Raw genomic sequence first — 12,665 nt, 5'->3', positions numbered from 1 at the left:
GGCTATGACCAGCCACACAGCTGATGTCAGTTGCAACCATTAGGCCTATTGGCTACCGTATTACCATTCCCACTAAAGCCTAGAAAGTGTTAATTTAAAACCTGCTAATTGAGCAGACTAAGAACAGATGTACAGTATCTATTTGATAGTCATTCTGTAAAACTAAAATAAAGTATTTCCTCGTTTACCACTAAAATCTACTGTGGCAATTTACCCTACACATTGTATTAATTGAAAACTCATGTTGTTTAGCCTATAAATACTGTAGGTCTAATACAATTCATTCAAATTGCACAAAAATGGTATTCTATGTTGACATCAAACATTTTATGATGTATACTCCATTATTACAAGCATACAAGTATTTTACATTAATTTATTACAGGCCTTTGATGATTTTCGATGTTCCTAACGTTCGTTATTTAATTGGTAGCGGAAATAGAGAACCTAGTTGTCTGGTATCAGAAGCCATAACAATGAGAGATCAGTTCATCTACTCGTAAATTGTTATGTGTTTTTCATTGGAATCAAGACTATTTTAGCAAGCAGGTGCATGTCATTTCCCATTACTATTGTTTTATGAAAACCAGCTTTAATACACTGCAGTTCAAGTTGTTTGTTGCAAACATAAACATATCCAGGTGTTAGAATGGCCAAGTCAAAGTCCAGACCTGAATCCAATCGAGAATCTGTGGAAAGAACTGAAAACTGCTGTTCACAAATGCTCTCCATCCAACCTCACTGAGCTCGAGCTGTTTTGCAAGGAGGAATGGGAAAAAATGTCAGTCTCTCGATGTGCAAAACTGATAGAGATATAACCCAAGCGACTTACAGCTTTAATCGCAGCAAAAGGTGGCGCTACAAAGTATTAACTTAAGGGGGCTGAATAATTTTGCACGCCCAATTTTTCAGTTTTTGATTTGTTAAAAAAGTTTGAAATATCCAATAAATGTCGTTCCACTTCATGATTGTGTCCCACTTGTTGTTGATTCTTCACAAAAAAATACAGTTTTATATCTTTATGTTTGAAGCCTGAAATGTGGCAAAAGGTCGCAAAGTTCAAGGGGGCCGAATACTTTCGCAAGGCACTGTATATGCAACATAGATTAAATACTCAAATATTAGTTTAGCAAAATCACACAATTTTTCTAGTTAGTATTAATTGGGACTTTTGCTCTGATGCAAATTATTCATTAATAGTCACCAAAGTTTTGGAAGCTGCCTTCCTCGGGGTGTCATTACCAACCCATAAGAAATGCATTAACATTAGGAAATTAAAAACATGACATTTCAAATTCATATGTTTAGAATTCCAAAGCTGATTTGCATTCTCTCTCAAGGTGAGCATGTAGGCCTGAGTACCATTGCCATGGCAGCAGATGGGTCATTACCATACCTCAGTAGCTCACCTTCACAACACATCCCTGATGACCTTACACTGCCTTTAACACCTTTACATACCCTTCACACTCATACACACAGCGAATGTTCACTCACACCGAATAACACAATCAGTGTGTCGATGCGTTTCTGAGTGTAGGTGTGTCTCTATCTGTGTGTGTGCGCGCGTGTGTGTGTGTGCGTGTGTGTGTGTGGTGTGCGGACGCACACACATACAGTGCATTCGGGAGGTTTTCAGACCCCTTGAATTTTTCAACATTTTGTTACGTTACAGCCTTATTCTAAAATGGATTAAATAGTTTTTCCCCCTCATCAATCTACACACAATACCCAATAATGACAAAGCAAAAACAGGTTTTTAGAAATGTTGCTAATTTATTATAATAAAAACAGAAATATTACATGTATGTAAGTATTTAGACCCTTTACTCAGTACTTTGTTGAAGCACCTTTGGCAGCAATTACAGCCTCGAGTCTTCTTGGGTATAACTCTACAAGCTTCGGGTTCCAATTATTAAAAAACATTTTTTTTTAGAATAAGGCTGTAAAGTAACTAAATGTGAAAAAGTCCAAGTGTCTTAATACTTTCTGAATGCACTGTTGGTGCATGCATGTGTGGGTGCATGCTTGCATGTGACAGAGAGCGAGAGACAAGACTATGCAACCACATTTCGAATTAGCCTCATTGTAAGGGTATACTGGGAAAATTGATTTTCGTGTTTACCTTTCTCACGGTGTTAATAAAATATTTGCAAATATGCAAATGTTTATGAAAGAGGCAAGGAAGAGGAAACAAATCATATTTACTATATTTTAAAGTGACCTAATCATTTTTCCACTGTGACACTTAAATATTTTGTGTAAAACACAGTTTGCATACTTTTTTCTGGCTTATTGCTTGATTATGTAAATGCAGGTTTGACACTGCTACAAAGAGCTTCATTCAGGATAACAAATTAAATTAGGTAATATCATTAATACCACTACAGCAGGAGGAAGAGAATGTGCTCTTAAACATAATTAACTTCAATTTTCAGCCATTCAACATCCACAGACCAGGATGCATCCCCAAAGAAATTCCATCACCACAGATAAATACACAACTTCACGCTCCACACGGCCCCAAAAAAAACGAATCATTCTATTTCCACTGTAAAATATCTTCTTGACAAATCTTCACATAATATTTCTTCTAGAGGTATTTACTACTCTATAACCTGATATCAAGTCGTTAGGTTGTTTCTAATAAATTTGTCATACCCAGCCAGATGATGAGGTTTTGCCTCATCAACTGCAAAATCAATGACACGCTTTCTCCTTCCTCCATCTGTTTCCAAGCATATCAAATTGATATTATCTTCCACCAACATTTTATCAGAATGTTTTCAGCAGTGCTTTTCATAACACCTAATCCTATGAAACAAGGTAACTCCCATAACCCTGGCAGGCTTACTCCGCGGTCCTGTTTACTAAGGATCTAAACACAACCAAAATATACAGGAGTCTTTCCAACACACAGCAGCAGTATCCTAGCCTCACTGTGATATTGTTGTATGTTTGGGTACTTGGAAACATAGAATTTCCACTCAGCCAAACTACAACAAGTTTAATATAACCTACCGCAAGCTTAGAACATTTGTTTGAGTCATATTAGTGATCATGGAATCACTGATTTGAGAAGATTCAACAAGTACAGTACAAACATTGGGATGAAAGGGATTTATTGACACATTTTCTATATCAAAATACAAGAAAAGTCTTTGAAATAAAAAAAACTTTGCTCCGCAGATCATAAGGATCTCTACTTCCACATATTTCCTTTGTAATTCTCAGAAAAAAAGCAAAACAGTTGATCAATAAAGAGGCCTACATCATCCAGAGATTCAGAAACAGTAGAAGTCAACGTCCTGCAAGAGAGAACAAATGTAACAATGATCAAAACTACAACAATAAGTAATACTTCAGGATCTGTTGATTACCTGTGAGAATGTAGCTACTGAGCCAGAATGAATGGAGACAAACAACATGTTGTGGTAGCTATAGTGTTGAATGCGTGGAAGTTGAGGTAATACTCACGGCCGTAGGGATCGCAACAGTATCAGTATCCTTCTTAAACTTGGTAGTCTCCTTCACCAGGTTGCTGGGGAAGTAGCCGAGGATGCCCATCTGGTCCACATAACGCTCACTGTAAACCTGCCAGAGAGAGGAACATGGTGCTAGATAGATGTGCTAAAGTGTTTCACCATGACAGAAACATTCATATCTAGGGGGCAGGTTTAGGAAGAGCAGAATAGATGCATTTGTGTGATCGAGTCATATATTTGTGAGTTTCTGCCCAAATCTCACACATTCCACAACTCGAAATGATTGAACAATGTGACAGGCACAGCAAAATGCACCTCAAAAGGTATGAACCTCACGACCAACAAGATGGAGCATAGAATCACCTGATTTGATTGGTACATTGATCACATGGAATAATTTCCCTACGGTCTTTACATTTCAACATGAATTGACAAAAACGGTTTGGATGAACCATTTTCTAAAAACATATTGTGAACAGTGATGAAAATGTTTCTGTAACTCTGGAAACAAACCCGTCATCATAGAACATACACTTCCAGACCAGAAGACTCCAGTTCCCTCCTCTGGTGTGAGTTTGGAGTACACATAGATCATCTGGTCCTTCCTGATGTTGATGAATCTGCAGTCAGGAGCGGTGAAGTCATCCAGAGCCACGGCCATAGAGATAACATCTGAGAGGGAACAACAACAAAAACAACATGAAAGCAAATTACCGACAGTATATAAAATAAGAAAATACATTGACTGTGCACTCTTTTGTCAAATCACATATAAAGCCACTATTGACTGGATTGATTGATGGGTGCATGGTATTGTCACACCCCTCAAAAAATGCAGAATGTCTGAATAGAGAACCCAAATCCATACTCTCCAAAAATGGTCTTCTGATCGGTAAGGTGCATAAAATCTACTGTACTCACATGAGCATTCCTCATCTGCACAGATTTTGCTGTTTGCCAGTTTGTCCATAAGAACAGCATTGGTGGTGGTCTGGTACAGAAATCCCAAAGAGAGGAGCAGGAGAGCGAAATGCAGTGGATGGTTCATCCTGAAGACGGTGAGAAAGTGAATGTACTGTATGTGTGTGAGTGAGTGCGAAATAACTCACTACTGTAAACTTCCACACACTTCTTCTCCTTTGTCTGGATGGGCAGAACCCGTTCATCACAGGAATTCTGACCAATCAGAGTTGACCGGCTCCTCATTCCACATTCCTAAACGAAAAAGAAAAAAAGTGTCTGCAAGTTTTATGGGAAAAACAAAAGCCCTGCAGTGAGCTCTTATCAAAAACAGACATGGATATTTGTATGTTTTCTTGTTTGTTCTTTTGTGTTTGGCAACATGCAGCTGCCATAAACAGGTATATCCTTTGTGCTTTATAGAACATTTGAGATTTGAATATGATTCAACCACATCCACTTGATTTCTCCAGAGTTCCATAAGAAACAGATAATATGTGTGAATTCTCCTTCTCCGCATTCTGTTCCTCCTCTAAATCCGGGGGTGTTAAATAACACCTAATCTGAGATGCACCTAATCTGAGATGCACCTAATCTGAGATGCAGTGCCTTAGACCGCTGCGCCACTAGGGAGCCCCCTAGTGGCGCAGCGGTCTAAGGCACTGTATCTCAGTGCTAGAGGCATCACTACAGACCCTGGCACAATGGGTCCAGCATTGTTAGGGTTTGGCCGGTGTAGGCTGTCATTATAAATACGACTTTGTTCTTAACTTACTTGCCTGGTTAAATAAAAAATGTAATTCAGGACATTACTGCGTTTAGGGAATATATTCTTTCTGCCCTTCATTTCCACTAGTTCCATTTAGGCTAACAGGTTTGTTGTTTTGCAGACTACACCTTGGTGATATCCTAGCAGGAGCCTACAAAAGATGGGCCCTGTCTTCAGGTTTTACCTACATGGCAGCTGGAAATGGTGTCAGTAAAACTGGATTGATCATGCGTTCTAAAAACTGGTAAATTCTTAAACACCAGCATACGACTGGGGAAAATGAACTTGAACGCACCTTTAACTAGTAATTACTAGTGGGAAACGTGTCCATCATCTCTGAACTCTGACGTCACATACTAAGGAAATGACCTTGATAACAGGATTTCTGCAGTTAAATGCAACAACAAAATATTATTTATAAAAGACAATCTATTCATGTGGATTATTACCTCTTAACGTGTTAATGAGCTTAATAGTTGTACTTTTAGTTTATGTTTGACGCAGCTTGTTTGCCGTTAGCCAATCGTAGTTCTCTATGAGTTTAAAGCACGTGAATGCACACAACTTGTTAACAATATTGTTTTCAGAGCCTCTCACTTGTTTTGAGCAAAAGCACTAGGTTCAATCTATATAGTCGAAGATCTGCGTTATAGTGCGATTGAAATGTTAAGGTTATTTCCATTAGAGCCAACATATGCAGCGTTTACCGTGAATGCAGTCTCTGCGAATGCAGGAAAATCGCCTTTAAATTTCAATCACGCTATTGCGTGGATCTTCCGCGATACGGATTGAATCTAGGACTAAATTTTATATGCAGTTATGTCACAGATGTGACTTATTGTCACAACTTCCGCCGAAGTTGGTGCCTCTCCTTGTTCGGGCGGCGTTCGGCGGTTCTCGTCACCGGCTTTCTAGCTGCCACCGATCTACGTTTCTTTTCCATTTGTTTTGTCTTGATTGTACTGTCATGACGTTGGCCTGGGGGGTAGGTTTATGACAGTCATAACCCCCCCCCCCCTTTTTTCCTCTCTCTACCCTACTGAGGTTACATTTGCAAAATCCTTGGCTAACATAGAGATTCTGGGAACATCAGAAGGTGGGGGGAAATGAACTATATTCTGGTAATCTGAACAATTGAACATATGCGGTGGTACTTAATGATGTCAGTTCGGTTGTCATCTGAGACATTCTCATCAATGATAAGATGACATAAACTCTACAGTGGAAAGTCTACACATCAGAGTTATCGGATTCACATGGAATTGTTGTTCAATTGAAATGTCTGAATATGAAATTATTTGTGATGGGATGAAATGTGATTTTAGCTTCTAAAATGTGAGATTTGGGTTTTCATAAGATAAGGCTGCTCAATCAGTGGCCTGCCCTGTGAAGGGACATGGGCTATAAAACTTTTATAAGACGACGGTCCTATGTCATAATGGTTCAGATAATAACTACAGAACGAAGCCAACATCAGCGTTAGCTTTGGTTGCAAATGGTATGAACTTAGAACTCTTATTCACTACAGAAGTGATACCTCCTAGCCGTTGAGTTAGCAACAGCAGATCCAAACGAGGGTTAGGAAGGAACAGACAAAGTATCCTGTCTATCACACAACGACATTACTACAACGTATCCAATTGACCACCAGAGACATTCTTCAAAGGACTCGGTTGGGCAACATGGCCTTCCATCTACCACCAACCTACCGAAGCGCAGCTCAGAGTAAATATTTATTAGAGGTCTGCGCGAGGAGGTCCAGATGGAACTGGCCTGTCGTGACAATAACCTCACCCTGGACTCACTCATTGCGATGGCCATCCATCTGGATAACCTTCATCCGGGAGCATCGGCATTCTCATCGCTTGTCTCCCTCCGGCGAGCACTCGGGATCAGAGCCTCTTCTCCTCTTCTTTTCCGGTTCAAAGTCTCGACTGTCAGCCATTAGGACCTGGAACCATCATACACATCACTCAACCACTCACCCTCACGATGGAGTCCAATCACCAGGAGAACATCCCCTTCATCACCAGTGCACCAGTTCACAAAATCATCCTCGGCCTCACTTGTCTCCAACGCCAAGGCCCTACCATCTCATGGTCGAGGATGAGAATCAGACTGGTCACCTGAATGCCGGAGGACCTGCTTCCCTGTCCCCTGTGGTTCCACGTCAGTTGAGAGTCCTGTGGTTGCCCTTCAGCCCAACATCCCAGAGGAATACCAGGACCTAAGGGAGGTATTCTCCAAGACCTGCGTTACCTGTCTCCCTCCTCATCGCCCCTGGGACTGTGTCATCGACCTGTTTTCCGGTGCTACACCTTATCGCAGATGCATCTACCCTCTGTCTGTGGCTGAGACCCAGGCCATGGAGGATTATATTCAAGAGGCCCTCCAATAGGGTTTCATCCGCACATCCACGTCCCTGCATCGGCTGGTTTCTTCTTCATGGCCAAGAAGGAGGGAGGATTATGCCCTTATATCAATTATCGAGGACTCAATGACATCACCACAAAGTATCAGTACCCTCTTGTGCCACCAAGCAACACAAGTTCTTCACCAAACTAGACCTGCGGAGTGCCTACAATCTCATCCGCATCCGGGAGGGGAATGAGTGGAAGACGGCGTTCGCAACGATGCTGAGCCACTTCGAGTACTCGGTTATGTCCTTTGGCTTAGCCAATGCTCCGTCAGTTTTTCAGGAATTAATCAACAAGGTGTTCAGGGACATGCATGGACATCAGGTGATTGTATACATCGATTACATCCTGATCTTCTCGACCTACCTGGAAGATCACATCACCCCTGTTCGAGCAGTCCTGGAACGCCTCTTGGCCAATCACCTGTTTGTCAAGGCAGAGAAGTGCCAATTCCATCAGAGGCTTCTTGGGTTGTTACCAAATCAGTTTAATAAACCAGTAAATTACATCTTTATCACATCGTTTACCCACTGGATTGTGATCAAAACCATTTTTCTTTGGGTGATGGGGGAGTGGGGGTCTAAAACTTAAGTCATATCATGCAATTTTAGGATTTATAAAATGTGTTTTTTATTATTTCCAGACTATTGGAAAAGGTGCAAAAACAGGTGCAAAAAGGTGCAAAAACATAATTTGTTCCATGCTCAGGCAGCCAAGTTTAGCGAGAGATGGAAGAGGAAGCGAGACACCCCACTCATGTTTTTTTTCTGGTTCAATGAAAGTCAATGAACTAAGTAGACCAGACCAAGCTGCTATTGCATCGGTGTCTATGGGAGACCCACCCCGTTAAGTAGACCGGAACTGACCCAAAAACGATACCGATAACCGCTATAAAACATTTTTTTAAAGCATTTTTAAGCATTCTAGTACAGTTAAATAGTTAACACACACACATGGACACAGCGGTCTAAGGCAGCGGTGCATGGACGCTGCATCTCAGTGCAAGAGGCGTCATTACAGTCCCTGGTTCGAATCCAGGCTTTATCACATCCAGCCGTGATTGGGAGTCCCATAGGACGGCGCACAATTGGCCCAGAGTCGTCCGGGGTAGGCCATCATTGTAAATAAACATTTGTTCTTATCTGACTTGCCTAGTTAAATAAAGGTTACACACACACACACTGACCAAAAGTTATTTTGTTGGATTTACATGTGTCCCCATTACCTGTAAAACATAATCAAAACCTATTTATTTCACTTACTTGCTGTGCTGTTTCGTTGTTCATTTGTTCAGTCGTTTCATTCTCAACCAGGATTTATATGGAACGCAAATTGGGTCTCTGCAATTAAAAAAAAAGCATGTGTCAAATAACACTATTTGACGTGTCAGGACCTGACCAATCAGGACCTGAATATGACTGCATGTCACATAATAATTTTATGCGATCATTCGTTTTTTAAGTAGTTATTATACATTGATTACGCTATCACTCGTATTTCATATGTCACAATGATTCATCGATACGTATGCTATGACGCTGTTAAAGTTGTCTCGCGCACCTACAGTGCTGGTCATAAAAAAAGCTAGCTAGACATTTTTTTTTTGTTAATTGAACCTTTATTTACATAGGAAAGTCAGTTAAGAACAAATTCTTATTTACAATGACGTCCTACCCCGGCCAAACGCGGACGACGCTGGGCCAATTGTGCACCGCCCTATGGGACTCACAATCACGGCCGGATGTGATGCAGCCTAGCTCATGGATGCAAACAATGTTCTTCCCCAAAATAGAAAAATTACATAATCTGTTTCAGTAGCTATAGTTAGCTAGCTAACTAAATAGCTAGGTGTGATCATCTAAAATAACCCTAATTTATAAGACACTTCTAATTTGATTAAGGGTGGCCAGGCCCCATCTATGTGAAGCTAGCCACAATAAGGAACAGCCACATAGTGGACTTCGTGGTTAGCCTTCAAAATAAAATAATGTCGTTGACAGTGATGCAAATGCATGCAAATAGTAGAATTATGCCACAATTAAAAAGATCATGCTAAACGAGTTTTGAATGTTGTTATATATAATAATTTGTTAATTTTGCAAAAATCTGCTGAAATCACACTGGATCTATTGTAGCGACCCGCACAGCTGTGTGTTATGTGTTAGGCTATTAGTGGGTTGTGTTGTACTTACCAGTGTTTGCGGGGTCCGACATGCCAATCAACCTGCTATCTGCCAATCACGGGAATGCCTGGAATGTTCTGATGCCGGGCATCCTAGTGGTTGGTGGAGTGGGGTTGGGCAGGTGGACGGAGCATTGGAAGTTAAGACCAGGTTTAGCCTTTGTTCTCTCTCTTATGTCTGGCCTTCACAAGAGAAGGTCACAGTTGGCCTGTGGGTTATCTTTCATTTATTTGGCGTGGGCTACGGTCAAACAGTAGCCTGTGTAAAGTTGGGTTAATAAACCATCAATTCGTAAATTGTCTGGACAATTGTTCCTTTATGATCTAGTCAGGTCATTACAGTATTATACTTTAGAATAGCATTGGTGGCATACTTATTTCACTGTACAGCCTTACCTGTGTTTGTGGATCAATGACATGGGGTATCAGTCTACTCAGTGACACCCAGAGAACATTAGAATCGTAGCTCTTAATGTGGGACTCTGAAACAACTGTGAGTTGAGACACATTTATTGTCAACCTATGTGTATTGAACATTCCTGAGGAAAAACAATACTGAGTGGATGTTTTGGAGTCTGATAACTCTGAGGAGGGCGTTGGGAAAAAATATCTTGGGTATTGAGTAGACTGTTACCCCATTTAATTGATCCCCAATCCTTAGGTAAATCTGTACAGTGCAATATGAATGTCAATACACACAATAGGCTGACCTTGGAGGTGATTTCATACAGTCACAGTCCCGCAATAAGGGCTAAAACTAATATTTGCGTAAACTCTTCACAGTTGTGTTCTGTGGGTGTCACCGAGTAGACTGATACCCCATTTCCTTGGTTCACATTCCAACCTTGTTAACATTATCTAGTCTAAATATGGCATGATTCCACCAATTGTAACCTTCTGCATCACTTTCAAAGGGGTACTTTTATTTTGAAGGCAAACCGCAAATTCCACTATTGTGCCTAATCCTTATTGTGGCTAGCTTCACAATACTGTCAGGTCGAGCCTCACTAGCCAGATGAAGCAAGCTGGCTGCTTATTACGTCAGCTTTGGGCAACAGGGTTAAGTAGCTGGCTAGCTATTTATTTTCATGAACTGAAGTTCAATTTCAATGGGCGAACAACAAGTGGCTACCTAGCTAATATTTACTCACAAGGATTCCTAAATCATTGCTAAGAATAGTGAAAATGACTGAAGTTTCTTCTGGTCATTGTTTTCAGTCTGGTTGTATTGGTGCTAGCTAGGTACCAAGCAAAAGCTAGCTAGCTACCCAAGAAGTTGCGTGTGAACAAATCATGCTTTATTACCAACGCGGTATTGTAAACACATCGTTCGTGGCCGGTGTTTGCAGACTTTTTTTGTACAGCTTTGACAGTGCTACTGATAGTAGGCTTGCACGTGCAAATTCAGAACACACAACCTTCTATAATGGAACTGTGTTATTTGACATGCCAAATTAAAAGCTTATTTAATGTGTAAAATAGTGTTATTGTCAAATAGCGTTATTTGAGGTGTACCGTTTTTGACACGCAAAGACCCACATGACATTCCATAGTATTGTAACGACCCTGGGTTTTCTGCTGCTCGAGCATGCTTTTGCGGCACAGTCGATAGCGCGCTGGACTTCGGGCTAGAAGGTCGAGGGTTCTGCCTTTTTCATTACAGTATGTTGTGAAGCTAATAGCAGTTACGCTATTACTGTGCAACTCCGGTAGGGCAACATCTGAACAATAGCACACTTGGTAATGTTAGTGTGTACCGGTGCTCGACCAGTCTTCGTGACAACATCACCTTGGACAGAGAACGGTTGATTGTCAATGGCAATGAATTCTAATATCTTGGCGTTAGTGGATTTTGGCTTTGAGTTGTCTCGCTGAAATGTTCTTACTCTTTCAAATGACTGCTCGACTTGTTGACTGCTCGATCCACACAGCAGACATTGTGGGCTAGGTTAGGAATGCTGTGTTACAGGTGTAGCGCAAAAGAGTCATTATGTCATGTAATAACATTATATAGGTGTGCACGTCAGCTCTGACATTGTTTTCTCACATCGGCGTTAAATTTAGACAATGGCCAATACAGATGTTGGACTTTTTAGCTAATATTGGCCGATTCCGTTATGTTCACGGATATATCCTGCATCCCTAGGAAACAGCCTGAGTCAACTATCTTAATATATTCACCATATTTGTTGTAGTCAAAGATGATATATTATATTGCTCAGCTCAGTTATGACTAGCAAACTTTGCAGGTGTTTATCATTAATAAACAACGCCATGCTAGTGGGTGGTACCATTAAAATAAAACCCAACCCTGAAATGAAACGTAGCCTAAAAATAATGTACACATAATTTCATACGAAAAGACACGTCATTGGCACGAATTTGTCACTTCAAGCCCAAATATATCAGTACAATAGCGGCTTGCTACACGGCATCTCGGAACACACAAATTGTCGGTCCTTGTCACTGATGGGCTATTGCAGTAGACAACCACCCCAGGTTCCACTTCTATCAGCTAAAAACAAGAAGAAGCGGGCCCGATGGGTATGCGATCACCAACACAGGACAATTGCGGAGTGGAAAAACATTGCCTGGTGCTACGAATCCTGGTTCCTGTTGCATCATGCTGCTCTCTGTTTATTATTTATGCACTGTCACTACCTACCTGCATGTACATATTGCCTCAAATACCTCAACAAACCCGTACCCCGGTACATTGACTCGGTGCCACTTGTATATAGCCTTGTTGTTGTTTATTGTGCTAATATTTTTCCTTTAGTTGAGTTAGCAAACATTTCTTACCATCGTTTAAGAACAAATTCTTATTTACAATGACAGCCGACCCCAGATGA

General features: G+C 40.9%; 1 protein-coding gene across 1 annotated transcript; it reads right to left on the bottom strand.

The window, feature by feature from the left end:
- Positions 1–3,105: 3,105 nt before the first annotated feature.
- On the bottom strand, positions 3,106–4,639 carry LOC139417255 (otoraplin-like). The gene is made up of 4 exons (XM_071166514.1): positions 4,407–4,639; positions 4,018–4,157; positions 3,478–3,594; positions 3,106–3,308 (listed from the first exon to the last, which is right to left on the bottom strand). The coding sequence occupies exons 1-4, from the start codon at positions 4,531–4,533 to the stop codon at positions 3,285–3,287; spliced, it is 408 nt and encodes a 135-aa protein (XP_071022615.1). The 5' UTR covers positions 4,534–4,639; the 3' UTR covers positions 3,106–3,284.
- Between the last annotated feature and the right edge of the window lie 8,026 nt (positions 4,640–12,665).

Source organism: Oncorhynchus clarkii, chromosome 1, assembly GCF_045791955.1.
Source record: "Oncorhynchus clarkii lewisi isolate Uvic-CL-2024 chromosome 1, UVic_Ocla_1.0, whole genome shotgun sequence".
Taxonomy (NCBI): Eukaryota; Metazoa; Chordata; class Actinopteri; order Salmoniformes; family Salmonidae; genus Oncorhynchus; species Oncorhynchus clarkii.
Note: the sequence above shows the minus strand (reverse complement) of the source record. Positions and strands in the feature narration are given on the sequence as shown.